Genomic DNA, 15,629 nt, shown 5'->3' with positions numbered 1-15,629 from the left:
ACACTGTGATGAGAGCGAAAAGTGAGGCATGAGGAAATGTAACAGATAGAGTTTGGCACAAAATGGCAAAAAAGGCAGCACACAACTGTTCCTCTGAGTGATTAAACTTCCATAGGCTGTGAGCACAAGCTCGGGCTGGGTATCATTTAGGTTTTACGTATTCTGATCTTTCCTCTACTTATCAGTTCCACTTTTCGTTGAATCCAAGCTATTGGTACATTCCTACACCCCTGAGGCATTTGCCACAAAAAAAAAGAAAAAAGAAAAGAAATCAAAATATGTAGCAAAAACTACTTTCATTTTTAGCAGATTTAAGCTGCCCTAAGTTGTCAGAAGATTCTTTTTGGTTGAATGATGAAAAAGCATGAATATTCTTTGTCTTGCCATGTTCTAGTTAAAAGGTATACGATAGGCATATTGTATCAAGTAATATTTCCATATGTTTTTTGATTATAAAGCAAGTCTAGGTTCTATCTTAGTACTGTGAAAGTATCAAACTGAGAAATGTCCACAGCACATATTCAGAAAATGTGCCTTTAAAACAAGCCACCGGGACTTCTGTAACTTTGGGATTTCACAATGAAGCAGACACCCTCCTCAGCCATGCCCCAAGCTTGGCCCATCTGGACCCAACATCCAGTCATGCAAAATTTGGTTGGATCGTTTACCTTAAATCTGTTATCGATCACTAAGGAAACAGCCAACAAATCAGAAGAGACGTTCAGAACCTCTCTTATGATTGGCTCACTGATCTGTTGCGACTAGAGCTCCAGAGAGCAGCCCGAGAGAGGAGCTGTAAAACTACATCCAATGATTTTTGGTACTTCAAACCACAAACATATCTTCTTATAAATATCAACACTTCAAATGCAACAAAGGAAAAATTTAAAAATGGGACCTTCAAGTATATCCTGTAACATTTTGCTCTTTAAAGTCCTGGCCACAGTGCGCCATATTGTAAACACTGTACTTGAGCACTGGTGCAATGCATAACCACTGATGCAGACAGAAGCACAGGTGGTGCTCACTTGCTTCCAGCAATGAAAAGGCTGAGTTGAGCATGTTTCTTAACAAATCCCTGGGGTTCTTATAAGTTCCAGTTTAGACTCAGCTCTCGCTACCCGATCCTGACTTTCTGCAGACACTGGGGGGGTTTATGTGGCGGCTCCATGCTCAGGTCTCTATGGTAGGTAGATCTATGAATAGATTTTGGCACAAAATGGCAGCCGCTGCTGTAGGCTCTTGCATCCATGTGTACAGAGGCAGCTGAGGTGCAACTGGCATCTCTGTTTCGTTATCAAAGGAGACAGGCAGAGGAGCTGCCCTCCCTGGGGGCGACAGCACAAGCATGGCTGAACATCCTACAGTCATTCTGACTTCTTTTTTTTTTTCCCCCTCCACCTATTCCTCACTTCCATGGGTCCTCTCTCTGGAAACTCTCTCACCATCTTCTCAATCTCCTTATCTCTCCATTTTCCCGACACAGCTCCGTCTCTCGGGGGAATCCACTATTCCCCACAGGCCTGTTTGTGCCTCTGCTGAGATGACATCCATCTTACCAGGAGGGGGTTTTCATTGTTCTACTTCATTCCATCGCTGCCTCGCTCGCAACTTTACACTCTCCTGCGTGCCTTCGCATATTAAACAAGAGCGAGTGACTGCATGTGTGTTCGGAATGAAGAGAAGACGTGTAGCTATAAGTTGACGGCGGGAATGATTGAGAGATTGAGAGTATCTGTCAGGACTGCTCATGTTGAAAGGGTTAAAGGGAAGCAAGCGCACCGTTCCCTCTGGGCAAAACACCCCTGGCTTCTACCTGGAGTTAAACTGATTTATGTGACTGACAGTAGAGGAGTGGGAACATTAAGTTTCTTCTGGTCTGGCTATTCCTGGGGCTTTTTACACACCCACTGCCACAAGCATTTCTGTCAATGGCTCAGAAATCCAAGTGGAGAGTACAATCAGAAGTTTCAAAGGGGCAAGTTAGGCTCCACTCATTTTCACTTTAAAGTAACCTGAGTTCACGAGCTAAACCTTTGATCAATGCAAAAAATAAAAAAGAGAGAGAAGCTTATCAGAATATGAATAATGTGTCACAGCATTTAGTGCAGTTAACTATTCAAAAATCCTGCTGACAGACACTTGACTATCTGAACCCAGAATCCAACACTGCACACTTTTCAAGTATCATTTGTGTGGAGAAATACTGAAAAATCAGAGGCTGACCTTAAAGCAACGCATCCCTTGTACTGACTAAATTAAAAGCACGCACGGAGCAGGTGTTCAGCAGCTCTTTGATGTATGTTAAAAAAAAGACGGGATGTTGCACAATCACATCAAGCTGCTGCAATGAAATAACTTTGAAAGCAATCTTGCCTCAGATTTGACCAAGAGAAAAGAAATCTAACACACGTTTAATGGCATAATACAAGATAATGGTGCGGACAATCAAGCATTTGTTCAAAGAAGGCATTTGATTACCGTTTTTATAATATTTCTGTACAAAACCAGACACTGTTAACATTTCGTTATTAACACTAAATCACTGAGATCTGAAAAACTCTATGGTGGCTGGCTAAAGCAAGCTGGCATGTATAAAACGCTTCATTTCACTATAGGTGATTTTAAGTGAATACATATGATTGTGGCCTAATCTAATGTTTCTGTATATCAGAGCAGCTACCCTACAGGTCTCACTATCTTGCAGCAGGTCTTGCTGTTTTTAATCTGTGGCTGTCAGCCTGTCCCGGCAGTGGAGCACTATCTGGCAACCTGTCCCACCCCTGCCCTAGCAGCACCCAACCGCCTGGATGCCTCATCCTAAATACACAATGCATACACACAATTAATATAATAAGGAAAGAGCAACAGTGGGAGACAAGGAATGAAATTATATTGTCCAGGATGATGATATTATCCAGGATTCAAGTTCAGAGGCGAGGTGAGCAGATGAAGTCAGAGACAGGTATCATCTGTGGTTGTAATCATTCATATCAGTGTAGGAAGAAAAGGGGAAGTATAGTGTAGGTATAACACACACACACACACACACACACACACACACACACACACACACAAATTTGTATATTTTTGTCTGTGAGGGGGAGAGATGGTGCAGGTAAAACACCTGTTTAGGGCACATTTCAATCTGAACTACAAAATTATATGTTTCAGGGACTTGATCCACCTAAGAGTGTGTGTGTGTGTGCGATTGTGTGAGTCTGAGTGTGTGAGGTACTTGTGTCTGTGTAAAAGAGAAGAAAGTCTCAGTGATCTGCCTGATTAAATGTGTCAGTCGGTAGGTGGGTGCAGAGAAAAGGCCAGAACAGCAAGCGAGCGAGAAGGACAAAGAGAATCTCGCTGTATGATGTTACTCCAAAGGCCCGGATCAAAAAATTACAGCTGTGCAAAAACACCTGGTCCTGAGTACAATCTTGCAATGCAATGGTGTAGCATTTTTGCACGTGCAGTTAAAGACATTAGTGAACTTTGTCCAATCCGATTAGAAAATGATTTCAAGAAAAAGGGAACACGAGGACCTGTTGTACGTCAGAAACCTCCTATTACCTCTTGGCTCAACCTTTACTGAGCTTACAAATCTGTCAAAACTGGCATCTCACACTCCCACCAGGGAAGAACGACTGGGGCTGACTTGCTTAAACTGCTCTTGACAGCTGCACACCGACTGATTCTGAGCACTCTTTGGGCCCAGCGTGCTTTAGCCTAAAGGCAGAGGCATGGTCTGATCACGACACGTCTCTTAAGCCAGACAGCCTCTGCCTGGAGCCTCCAACAAATAACAAAAAACATGGGGCCACACGCATACATAAACACACACAGAGCACCTGACCCAGGCCCGCTGCAGGTGAGGTTGGCTAAGAAGGTGAGGAAATCTCTCTCTGCCCTGACACAGACACAGACGCACGAGCCTACTGTATATATCCACTTCCCTTCACTACTGACTCCGCTCGAGTGCTGTCAAAGGTGTTGAGAGAAGACAGTGTCAGTGTTGAGAGAAGACCATGGTGTATATTGTTTGGAAATTATGTGAAAGAGGCACACTGGATGAAAAAAAGGTGTGTGTGTGTGTGTGTGTGTGTGTATATCACCCCCCCACACAGTTGTATCAGAGAGCGGTATGCTGTCATTTAGAAAGACAGCTGCATCTCTACACAACTCTCTCTCTCTTTCACGCAGCAGGGCCCCGCCAACCTCCCCTCCAGCAACAAACCCCACGAAAAAAAAAGAAAAAAGAAAAAAAGAAAAAAAAAAGACAAAGATGGCATTCACACACAAACACTAACCACTAACTCTCTCCCCTCATCAACAGAGGGGAGATGAAGAACTCTGTAGGTATTAATATGGAGAAATTGAGAGAGAGAAGAACAATTTTTGAAGTTTGAACTTTTCTTTCTAGTGTCTTTGCAGCGAGAAGAGTTTGTGTTTTCACCTGTTTCACCTGTGTGTGTGTGTGTGTGGGGGGGGGGGGGGTGCATCAGAGACAGCCCTTAAGCCCTGTATAATACTCTGATTATGAGGATAACATTGTGTGTGCCATCAACCACCTCCAAGCTTTGTTTTTGTTCCTAAGTGAGCACTACAATTCCCTGAACAACAAGAAACAGCCTGTAAATCCACATACAGAGCACACACACTAAAGACCCGAGAGTGCCTCTTCATAGACTCCAATTATAAGCCAAGAGGTAGGCAATTAAAATTTCCATCACAGGGTGACAAAGCGTCTTAAGTGGCTGGGCTATAGTCCTGAAAAGTAGCTTGATGACTCTATTCATTTGGTGCCTGCTGAAGCCTCACCTTCCCATCACTTCTAATTAAGGAGGCAAAAAGGATCCAAATGCCTCCATGCAGAGGGCTGGAGGTGGGGAAGAGAGCAGAGAAGGTGAAGAGGTGTGAAAGAAAAAAAAGAAAGGAAAAAAAAAAAAGGCTATTGGAAACTAAATGACAAAGTGGTAGTTTTGTACTTTCACAGTTGAGAAGCGCTCATTCAGTGACGGAAAGAAAAAAAAAAACATCAGCCGACAGTTTTTCCGTCACAATGCAGGGAGGGTGTGATCCCAAATTAATTCAGGCTTAAACTCATAAATATTCAAAGAGTCAAAGTGAAACGCGTGCTCAGAAGTCAATCAGAGCTCTTAGAAAATCACGAGGTGCTGGATCAAGAGTGAGAGACAACTCCAGCTGCCTCGCTTCGCGTCTTCCAAACACACAGGTTTCACATTTACATTGTATCAAAACACATTTTGCATATGATGTTCAATTTACTTGTCATGATGGAGCACTACTTAACCTTCACTTAAAAAAGAAAAAAGTGACATATGACCCTGATGGGTCATCCGCTCTTATAGCAGCAACACTGCTGCCTTTTCTCTTTTCCTTTGACCGTACTTGCCTGTAGGACTCTGTCACATTCCCTCAAATGTCTGCTTCCTTCACCTTTACAGCTTTATTCTCTGGTATTCTTCCACCACACTTCTACGGTGTATCTCACCTTTTCTTTTGCTTTTTCACTTCTTATATTGCAGTTCCCTTCCCACTTCTTCCCCTTTTATCTCCACACCTTTACGTCCTCCTCTCGTCTCCTGACTTTTATTCACACACAAGCACTTGCAAATAGTGCGCTACATATTCAGTTTCCCCACATACTTGATTTGTTTAAAGCACCAGACAACTCCAGATAGTTCACAGACAGAAAAGAGAAAAAAGTTTTCACTCTATGCACATCATTTTTGAGGAAGTCCATGTACTTTTCGCTTTTGCTCTTCACCCCTGTGCCTCCTTTCCTCTGCACCCACAAGGCATTCTGCTCATAATGTTACACCGCTCACCTCTCCCCATCCCTCCACTTCTATATTCATCCCTCTCTTCTCTCCTGCCTTTCTTCCTCCATCTCTCAGACCCATGTAACTCCACGGGGACCAGCCATCTAAAGCCCGGCCAGTAATCCTCTCAGGATATTGAAATGCCAATCCTTCCTCCTCCCTGACCCGCACCTCCACCCCATCTCTACAGCCGGCCTGCATCCCCCTCTCCTTCCCTGCCTCAGCTAAAGGGCTTTGGATGGACCACTGGGGGCTGAGACATTCAACCCAAGTGTGTTTCGATCACACACACACACACACACACACACGCACACACAAAAATGCACATATAAGGAACAATACTGAGGCAAGATATCATTATCGCGTCCTTTCTTGCACGTACACAAATCAAGCATGAAGCAATGCACAGAGCGTATGGCATGCAAGCATGAGAGAGCACAGACATGAAAGTGCTGTCACACACACATGGCCTGGTGCACCCAGAGCGCGCGCGCGCACGCACACACACACACACACACACACACACACACACACACACACACACAGACACACAAACGCATCCCTAATCCACAGCTGGATAAGGGGCCCCATGAGCCCTGGGCAAAACTGATCCCCCCCATTTACCCAGCCCATACCCCGTCTCCTCACGCAATTCCAGCCATGTTTCATATCCCCTACTCCCTCTTCCCTTTTTATCCATCCATCCATCCTTGACACACCATGCAAACCTCCCTCCTTCCCCTTGGTGGCCTGGAGAGTCCTGATAAAGCCCCATCTGTCTGGGAGAAATCCACCGCTGCACTGTGCATGTGCAAGCATCCAATTCCAGATACATTTAAGGAATTTAATTTGTATTTGGTTTTAATGGAGGGTATTAATGTCACGAGATTTAAAATGCCGTTTCAGATGCTTTTTCCTCCACTAAAAGAGAAGATCTTACTGCATGCATAGATGTTAATTGACCCCTTGTGTGTCTATGTGTGTGGTTTGGGTATTTGGCCGTAAAATAGCACCCTCTCTCCCGGAGCTCATACTGTGCCCTTAAATCCTAAGGCTTTCTTGGCCCTCAGCTGCCAGCTAAACCGCACCACCCGCTGCTAACAAGCTTACCGTGCCCAGGAAAACAAATACGGTACAGTAGCAGAAGATGGGGGGGGGAGAGCTGTGGAGAGGATAGAGAGAAGCAGAGAGGTGAGGAGGAAGAGGGCAGCAGTGATTATGTCAAGGCAGGTGGCGAGAGAAAAGAGAAGATAGTGGGAGGAGTGGTTGTGGATGGAGAGACAGGAGGAGGGAGGTGGGGAGAGAAATTACCATCCAAGAATAGCGAGGTGATATGGGGAGCAGGAAAGGATACGGTGGGGGAAATGAGGAAGGAAATAGAGGGTAAAAAAAGAAGAGGTCTTGATGCAGAGGTGGGGGGGGGGCAGAAAGTAATAAAGAGATGATGAGGTGGCAAGAGAAAAGAAGTGTGAGCGTGTGTGTGTGTGTGTGTGTGTGTGCACTGGTGTGTGCTAGCTTTGTTCCAAATCCCTGCTGCAGTATTTATAAAGGTCAGTGAGTTTTGATGGTGTAAAGTCTTGGTGTGGAGGCACCCACACATGTACGGACACAAGGCTGAGGGACTGTGCAGGGATGTTTTTTTTTTTTTTTGTTCCAGTTCTGTAGCTGACCTGGCTGCACAGGATTTCTGACCATTACGGCTTTGCTCCTGCAGATGAGCTATACCTCACTTCACAGCGCACCGAGGCTCTGATCAGTCTCACCCACAACAATACTGCTGTAAAATCTGTCTGCCTCATCCTGCTGAGAAAATGAGACACACAGAGTCCTTATGGATTTTAGTCTGGGGCAGTTGGAGGTAAAAGTTGTTGGATTTGTCTCCCGTCTCTTTCTCTGAAAGTTTTGGTTGTCTCCCTTGGCAACAGATAACAAATACTGAAATATCAGAGTTCATAGTCGCAGTCTTGTTAATGTTTATAGATCGGATGTGGATTATGGATGCACATTTATTTTTGTTTTTTACTGATATTAAAAAAAATGTTTAACAGGGAGATAAAGCCAGAGGGCAAGACTAAACAAAAATTTGAATTTTGTACCTTATTTCCAGGGATACTGAAAATTGTGTCTACTGGAACACAATGCATTTATATGCTTGGTTTAATAATAAGACTTTCTTATATTTTCATTAACAAAATTTCACATATCTTGTTTTAATAGGGGACATCCATCTCAAGTTTTAATCTTGTTTTATGTAGATGATGTTTAATATTTCCACCAGCATTAATGAGACTATACCCCATGCCTGATATAACTGAACAAGGTCCTCATTTCATTGCTGCCCTCTAACAAACGCACGTGGACACAGACATTTACACAGCCTTACCTCACACGACCCTCAGGGAGAGCCCACCACTGACGTGAGTTGGCTTGTGTCATATGTAGTCGGTTAGCTGTTTGATGTGAACCATGCTCTGCTAGTCATGTACGGTCTTTTAACAAAGCTGGACATGCAGGCACATGTTAAAATCTAAATATATTTACTTTTAATTCTCTCTCTCTGCCTCACTCACACACACACACACACACACACACACACACACACACACACACAAAGGCAGCATTAAAAACCCAACACCAAATGTCAGTCTAAATCCTCCCTGACACAGAAAGTCTTCTGAAACCCCTGCAAACACACTCTCCTAACCCCTTGTCCAATCCCTCTGGATGACACGGTTAGTGGGACAACTCACACCCTAATACCCCATAATAACGACAAATCAACGGGCATGGCAACTGCTGACATGACAGACAGACAGGGAAGGGGAGATAAAAAGGAGAAAGGTTGAAAGAACTGTGGGGACAGGGGAAAAAAAATAATCACCACAGGTTTGTCCTTTTCTGATATAGTGTCCCTAACCTTGGAGCTAGGGGTGTTTGGGAAGCTAAATCCCTTTAGGGAGCTGAAGGTGTAGCTTTTTAGCTCGGTTACCTTCAGCCGTTCTCTCAAAGATTTCAACTGATGGTAGATAAAAGGGGTTTGGTTTGAGACACTGCGACACATTTTCAGAACCATACACCACAGCCTGGATATGGACAAAACATTCAAAATAACATGGAATCAGTTGACTCTGTGTATTGTTAAAGGAGCACTCATGATCGCACCTCACTCTAACATTGCTTGATGCAGTTTTAAGTAAAAAAAAAAAAAAAAAAAATGCCATTAGTGGAATGCAATCGTGCTGAAATGGATAAATAAAGGATAAGAAGAAGAAAAAAATGTATTACCGTTGCAAAACAAAATTACTTTTCTAATAAAATACTGCAGTTGTGAACTTAGCGGAGAGCGGCAGTGGTATTAAGCCTCAACCACATGTCACTGATATTGAATAGAGATCTAGTGCACACACGTAAAGCTGTCCTTCTGACCACTCCCTCACCCTATGTGGTCCAGATGTCCAGATGTTGCACTTACGTAACATTTACAGTTGGTCAGCAAGAGGATCTAGGCCACAGAGACAAACTCGCATTCATTATAAATACTCAATCTACTTAAATCCGCCCTCTGTATACACAGATGCAAATCTCAGTCATGAACCCCACTTGCAACACAGCAATTCAAAATGATTTCTTCATTTACGTGCAAACATCTTACAGCTGTCATTAAAAGAACATAATGAAGTGAGTCCCTTTGCCGTTATAAACAAACTGTTACTGTATATCCACCTTTAACTGGCTTGAAACTAAGCAGAGACCCGAGGTGAGTGTGGCTGCCATCTCAGCCCTCGCATATGACTAACAGTTCTCCATTCATTATGCAGCACATTTCTCAAAGCTAATTTCCAGTTAGTGGCAAAAACACACTCTGCCATTCTCACTTTGTCATTGTTTCTCCATCACCTGCTTCCTTGTGCAGCACCTTTCATCGTCTTTCTCCATCATACTTAATTTGCTTCATTACGCCTTCTGTCTCCAGAATCAGATTTCTTTCACCATTTTCAATGAGTAAACAAGCTTTCTCAACGGCATGCACAGTGGGTATGACCGATAAATGCATGTGTGCATTTGCGTACAAGGTATTTGCGTTCAAGCAAGAATGTGTGCTTGTACTTTATTGTGTGTGTATGTGTGTGTGTGTGTGGGTGTGTTTGGTCTTTTCACACTTGAGCCCCCCCATATAGTGTTGTTGCAGCGCCGGTTGACAGGGCTACTTGGCAAAGTGCTTTTTCAAGCCCCTGGCTAATGGCCTGCTGAAGACTGCTGCTGATGAAAATGAGATCACCTCCACCGGCGATACTTTTTTGCTCTGTCGGCAGTGACTGGCACACTGTCAGTGTGGGGAAGGAGTGTGTGTGATGATACTATGTGCTGCTTAGCATACACATAACTGAAAATCACACCGCAGGATGTGCATTTAGTATTGAATGCCATGTGTGCTGCACAGTATGTTGCAGTATACACTTTGAGAATCTACATAAATTACAAGCTTAGTAAAAGGTCACAGTGCGCCTGTGAGTGTACATACATCTAGTTATGTACAGGGAGATGTACACAGGGCCTGCAAGTGTGTACATATACATATGCCTGTCTTTTGTGTGTCTGTCTGTGTGTGTGTGTGTGTGTGTGTGTGTGTGGAAATTGATGTGCTTTTACAAAACAAAACCTTAGAGATCTTCAGCAAATAGAAGTCAAAAGTGCAAATTACCACAGTGAAGACTGCAGATTTAATGAACGAAGCTATTGTTTTGTTTAATGAGATGCCGTAAGAATCAATCAGACCCTGTAATAGAGGTAATATTTTCCCCAAAACACAAACCAAACACTAACATCATCTATAGCAAAATAGGACAAATATTATTGTAAATTCCGCCTCAACTTTTTGTGAAAACGCAACGACAAATTCAAGCCAAAGCAGCAAGAACCTAGTAGACTTCCTTAAAATATTTAGATTGAGGAACCCATGCAGTGCAAGTCGATTTAAGACGTATGATAATTTTAGCTCACACGTAATGTAGTCTGACTGCATATCAGAGACATGCAAGTGCGCTGGTGTGTCCCAGTTGAGTACATTTGCTACATCATCTTTTCTGAAATGCAGAGTGACCTCATTCTTGTTGAGCTGTTGTTTGTCATCTCTGCCAAGGAAGTTGTGTTTTCACCCACGTCTGTTTGTCTGTTGGTTCGTTTGTCAGCAGGATTACGGAAAACAAATACAGCACCGATTCACACCAAGCTTGATGGAGGGATGAAGGAAGAAACCATTCAATTTTGGAGCCAATCCGGTTAAAGGGGCAAATCCAGGAATTTTACTAACACATTGTTTAACATTGCAAGATTGCAAGGGCATTTTTCCACATTTTTGAAAATTTTTCAGGAAATAATGTTTGGATTGTGATGCAAGAAGAAACATATTTTGTTTTTACAGTTTGATGCAGATCCAGATAATAATCTTGATCTCACAGACTTGTGTAGGATTGTTTGGCCTTGGTGGAGGTGTGCGCTCTGCTGAGTGCAATTCTGGTTTCCTGACCGTGCAGACTTGGACTGTTATTTAAAATGTAACCTGCTCCTTCCCTACACATGCCTTTGTGTCTGTACGTGAATGTGAGGCTATGTTTGAAAATCAAACTGTGACTCACCAGGAAGGCTTGTTGACACGTTGACCTGTGTATAGAACCTCTTGTTGGGCAGCAGCTCTGACACTCCGTTTAAGGCCTCGACAGTGAACGTGTAGTTGGTGTTGGGAAGGAGGTTGACCACGGTCACTGTTCTTTCCGTCAGGCCGACCTGCTGAGGGACGAAGCCGACGCTTGCTCCACACGGCTCGCACTGCCTCCCGAGACACCGCCGGCAACCCACGCTGTAGGTCAGATCCACCCGGCCACCTGTGTCGGATGGTGCCGCCCACTCCAGGATCAGGGTGGACTGCTTCAGGGTGTAGACCAAATCTCTAGGAGGGGAAGGGGGCCCTGAGAGAGGCACGAGTAGGACAATTTTATTTTGGTTTATGGTTTTTGGTATGGTCTTTTTTGAAAACAAAGAAAAGACAAGACACACAAATATATAGAGGGGGGAGTAGACGATATATGATCCCTTTTTGCAAATATCAATTTAAAATGTACAAGGATCTTACAATTTATTGAATCAAACACTAACCATTAAGTATATAACCAATACATATTGTAAATCTGCAGCAATCATTTTATACTCCCAATTTTTGCTCAGCATCTTTGTTTTTGTTTTTTTTAACTCCTGACTGTTAAACTGAAAGAGCACCTCCTAGTGTCCACTTGTTGTAATCATGAAGCTGGGCATTGCTGACACAAAGGCTTGGACAAACAACATGTTTTGAGTGTTGTCACCTGCATGGCTTCCCAAGATCGCTCAAACATCATGATGCTGAAGCGTGAGATTTTATCACATGACTGATGGACTTAGTCCGCTGGGTATTACAGCGCGATTGCATGCACGGGCTCAGTTTGCACATCACACTTTGATAATCCTGTTTTATCCTGGATTTGGGGTTAAGAAACAATTGTTTTGATGAGAACCACTTGACTCTTATGGGAAGGGGCAATTGAGAATGTGGAGTTGTTTACTGTGGTATACTAGTATACGTGGTATTATCATGGTAAGGCAGTGGGGTGAGGCAACATTCACTGGCTTGAGATGGAGGAGGGATTAGAGATGATGCAGAGAAAATAGCAAAACACTTGGAAACAAGGCTTGAACTAAAAGTGGATTACAAGCTGGTCCATAATGTGATGTCAACAGTCCTCTGTGGAACAAAACCTCCATTTACCATCAGTAAATAAAGCTGAGTTGCCATGGAGAAGGCTTTTAACTCTCCTGGAACATGAATCTGATGGGATATTCAGTTGTTATATGCCAGACGCATCTCAAGAGTCACAGCTGTCTACTATAAGGCTGTGTATGTGGAGATTTGTGGTGAGACTCTCAAGGTAAAACATGGGACAATTATGACATGTCTCTGGATTATACTTGTGTTGTCAAAGCCAATGAAATCTGAAGGAAAATTACATTATCCATCCGTTGTTGTCTGACACACATGGATTTGCATGTACTTTCAAACCTAAAACATTTTAAAATCACCCACCACATGTGACAAAAAGGATAAACACAAAATATACATTCTAGTTTTAAAGGGCTGAAAAGCACCAGAGGCCAGAGGACTGTACCTCATCACTAAGTCCGTGTCCTGACTGACCTGTGCCTTTTCCTGCAGGTCCTTGCGCACAGAGGCTAAATAGAGCTTAGGTCCATTAAAGGACATGAATTTTATATGTGTCCCTGTATGTGTGTGCATGTGCTGTGTAATGAATAAGTGAAGGTGTGCTGCTCTGTGCGTGCTGTCAAACACGTCACACACCACAACAGCTGCGTCCCGCTCCCAGACACACGTGGAGCACAGAGTTACGTAAGCCCAGAGAGCATTCAGAGTGTGAACACACACAGGCAGGCACACACACACACACACACACACACACACACACACACACACACACACACACACACACTAGATGTAGACACAGCTGGGCCTTTTATTCACATCTCTCTGTACTTCTACGCTTTCTCGGCCTCAGACTCCCTCAGCGCTTCCGTTTTCTCTCTTCTCATCTTCAAATCGGAGTGTCTCTTATGAAAACACCTCTGTAACCATCCTGCCCCTCTTCTTCTGCGTATTTTAACTCTCTTTCACTCTCCGTCTCCACCTTCCATCTACTTTTGCCATGTCCATCCAAATGACTCTGACACCCTGTGCACTGCTGCTCCAACAGAATGCACCATAGCAAATGCAAACTTGCTCTTGATGTTGTTTTTGCAATAGTGCCAGTTAGGCCTGTGAGGAGTTTGCATTTCTGTATTTGCTTAAACTAGATGAGGATTTCATGACTCAAAATAGACCACTGTTTTCCCTGTTTTGGTAAGTGCCCATGTTAAAATTGAGCATGACTTTTGTGGTGCTCTGTTACAAGAAAACAGTATAATTCATAAGTCAAGACATATAATAAGTGATGCTATCAAGAAGGCATAGCTAGTGTATTATCCATTTAGTAGACACAAGGTAACAGGCTTGCTCAGCTGGCTGAAACTTGCGCAAACGTTATAATAACTTAATAATATTAGCTAATAATGTTAGCCTAAATTATTAGCTATTATTAGCCCTGCTCATACGTTTAACTAATATTTCATCGAGATAACATGAAAAAGAAATATGTAGGTTGGGACAGAAGGCACAGAATCGTAGCTAACTGGTTAACATAGCCTGCTAGCCCATTTCAGCTAGCGAGGATAGCCAAGCTGTCTTCAGTGGCATATATTTGCTACTTTAATATGCATGATAGACTTCCCCCGTTTGGAAAAGAGTCAGGTCAAGGACATGGTAGGTTTGTATCCTATGACTATGTGTGAAATTTGGAACACTGATAATAATCTATTGGTTGTAACTTATTCTAAGATGTCCTGAAGGAAATTTGTTGTTTTTAACAGTTTGGTCCTTAAAACATGAAAAATCTGTATTTATGTATTTCCCTAAACCAGAAAAAATACTGTTCTGCTTCAACTTCATTATTCCTCCTGAAATTTATGGTCTCCCACTGTTTTCAAAAATCCATTTGCAGTGACATGTTGGCAAACATTATGCATGACTTATATATATTTTTCTTGTAGTCATTATGCTATTGTCATTGCCTTTGCAGTTCTGTCAGCAGGACTTCCACTCTGCCAAACTGAATGCAAAGGAACATTTCTGTGTCTTTCTGTGAGACATTTAATTCAACTGTTTCCAAAGTTTCACTTTTCCTCTTCACAGCCACCAAGAGATATTTAACAGTGTGCTGTATTGGAACATTTCTGAATAGCTGCCATCGATAATGGTAATTAGTCGTGTCAGGAAGTTTCACCAGACGTGTCTCATTTAAAACATGTGGCAAGGTGTTTTTTCACATGTTTCAAAAATGATTCTTAAAAAAATGACGAGGAGTCTGCTGTTTCAAAGAGACAGCAGTAGCTTTTAACTGTGGTAAACACATTAAGGTGTAGATACTTCACAGGCCTTAATGGCAAAGGGAAAAGAATAAAATTACACCGGTATTATTATCTAATTGCTGGGAATTACAAGGTGTGCATATCAAACCTCATTCATCTGGCAAACTCTCCCTCTTTCTTTTATTCTTATAATGCTAGATTCATCAAGCTCTCCCTTTCTCCATCCGTAAACACACGGTGGATTAGCCGAATCTGGGGATGATCATAATTACAGAATCAATAGTGTAATTAATGTGGTCATTAGGCTGCTATAAATGTTATCACGCAGGGATCACAGAGCTCAGCGATCAATATTGTAATTAAACCCCTCCAAAGCAGTTACCATAAAAGCTAGTATGACCACACACTTGCGCATATATGTGTACGCACAAGTTAATATATGTGTGTGTGTGTGTGTACAAACATGCATGGACAGACATAGTGACCCAATGGTTTTACTGCCCTGAGTACTCCCGGGATATTGAGCCCATTATTCCTCCATCTAATTACTAAGCTATATCAATAGGCTGTTCTCCATGCAGGAATCAATAGGGCTACCCTGTATGGTCTTTGTCTTATTGGCCTTGTAGTGCATCTTTATTGGAGAAGAATGGTACGCGGTGTGGGAGAAGGGGTGAGGGAGGGTGAGAGAAGGTAAGCGGTGAGGGATGAACAGATAATGCGTGGTCAGTGGGGATGAGGTTATATAGTTTGTCGCTTGAGGACAGAGAGATGAGATTTCAG

The 15,629-nt window shown here is 43.0% G+C and overlaps 1 protein-coding gene across 3 annotated transcripts in view; it reads right to left on the bottom strand.

Annotated features, from left to right (window-relative positions):
* LOC130183408 (ephrin type-A receptor 7) overlaps positions 1 to 15,629 on the bottom strand; it is a 150,569-nt gene that overhangs the window by 38,092 nt on the left and 96,848 nt on the right. For all 3 annotated transcript variants that reach the window (XM_056398780.1, XM_056398781.1, XM_056398782.1), the window contains exon 5: positions 11,477 to 11,806. In XM_056398780.1, coding sequence (XP_056254755.1) covers positions 11,477 to 11,806 — 330 coding nt within the window. The remainder of the gene's footprint in view (positions 1 to 11,476; positions 11,807 to 15,629) is intronic.

The sequence above is a fragment of the Seriola aureovittata genome, chromosome 16, assembly GCF_021018895.1.
Source record: "Seriola aureovittata isolate HTS-2021-v1 ecotype China chromosome 16, ASM2101889v1, whole genome shotgun sequence".
In the NCBI taxonomy this organism is placed as follows: Eukaryota; Metazoa; Chordata; class Actinopteri; order Carangiformes; family Carangidae; genus Seriola; species Seriola aureovittata.
Note: the sequence above shows the minus strand (reverse complement) of the source record. Positions and strands in the feature narration are given on the sequence as shown.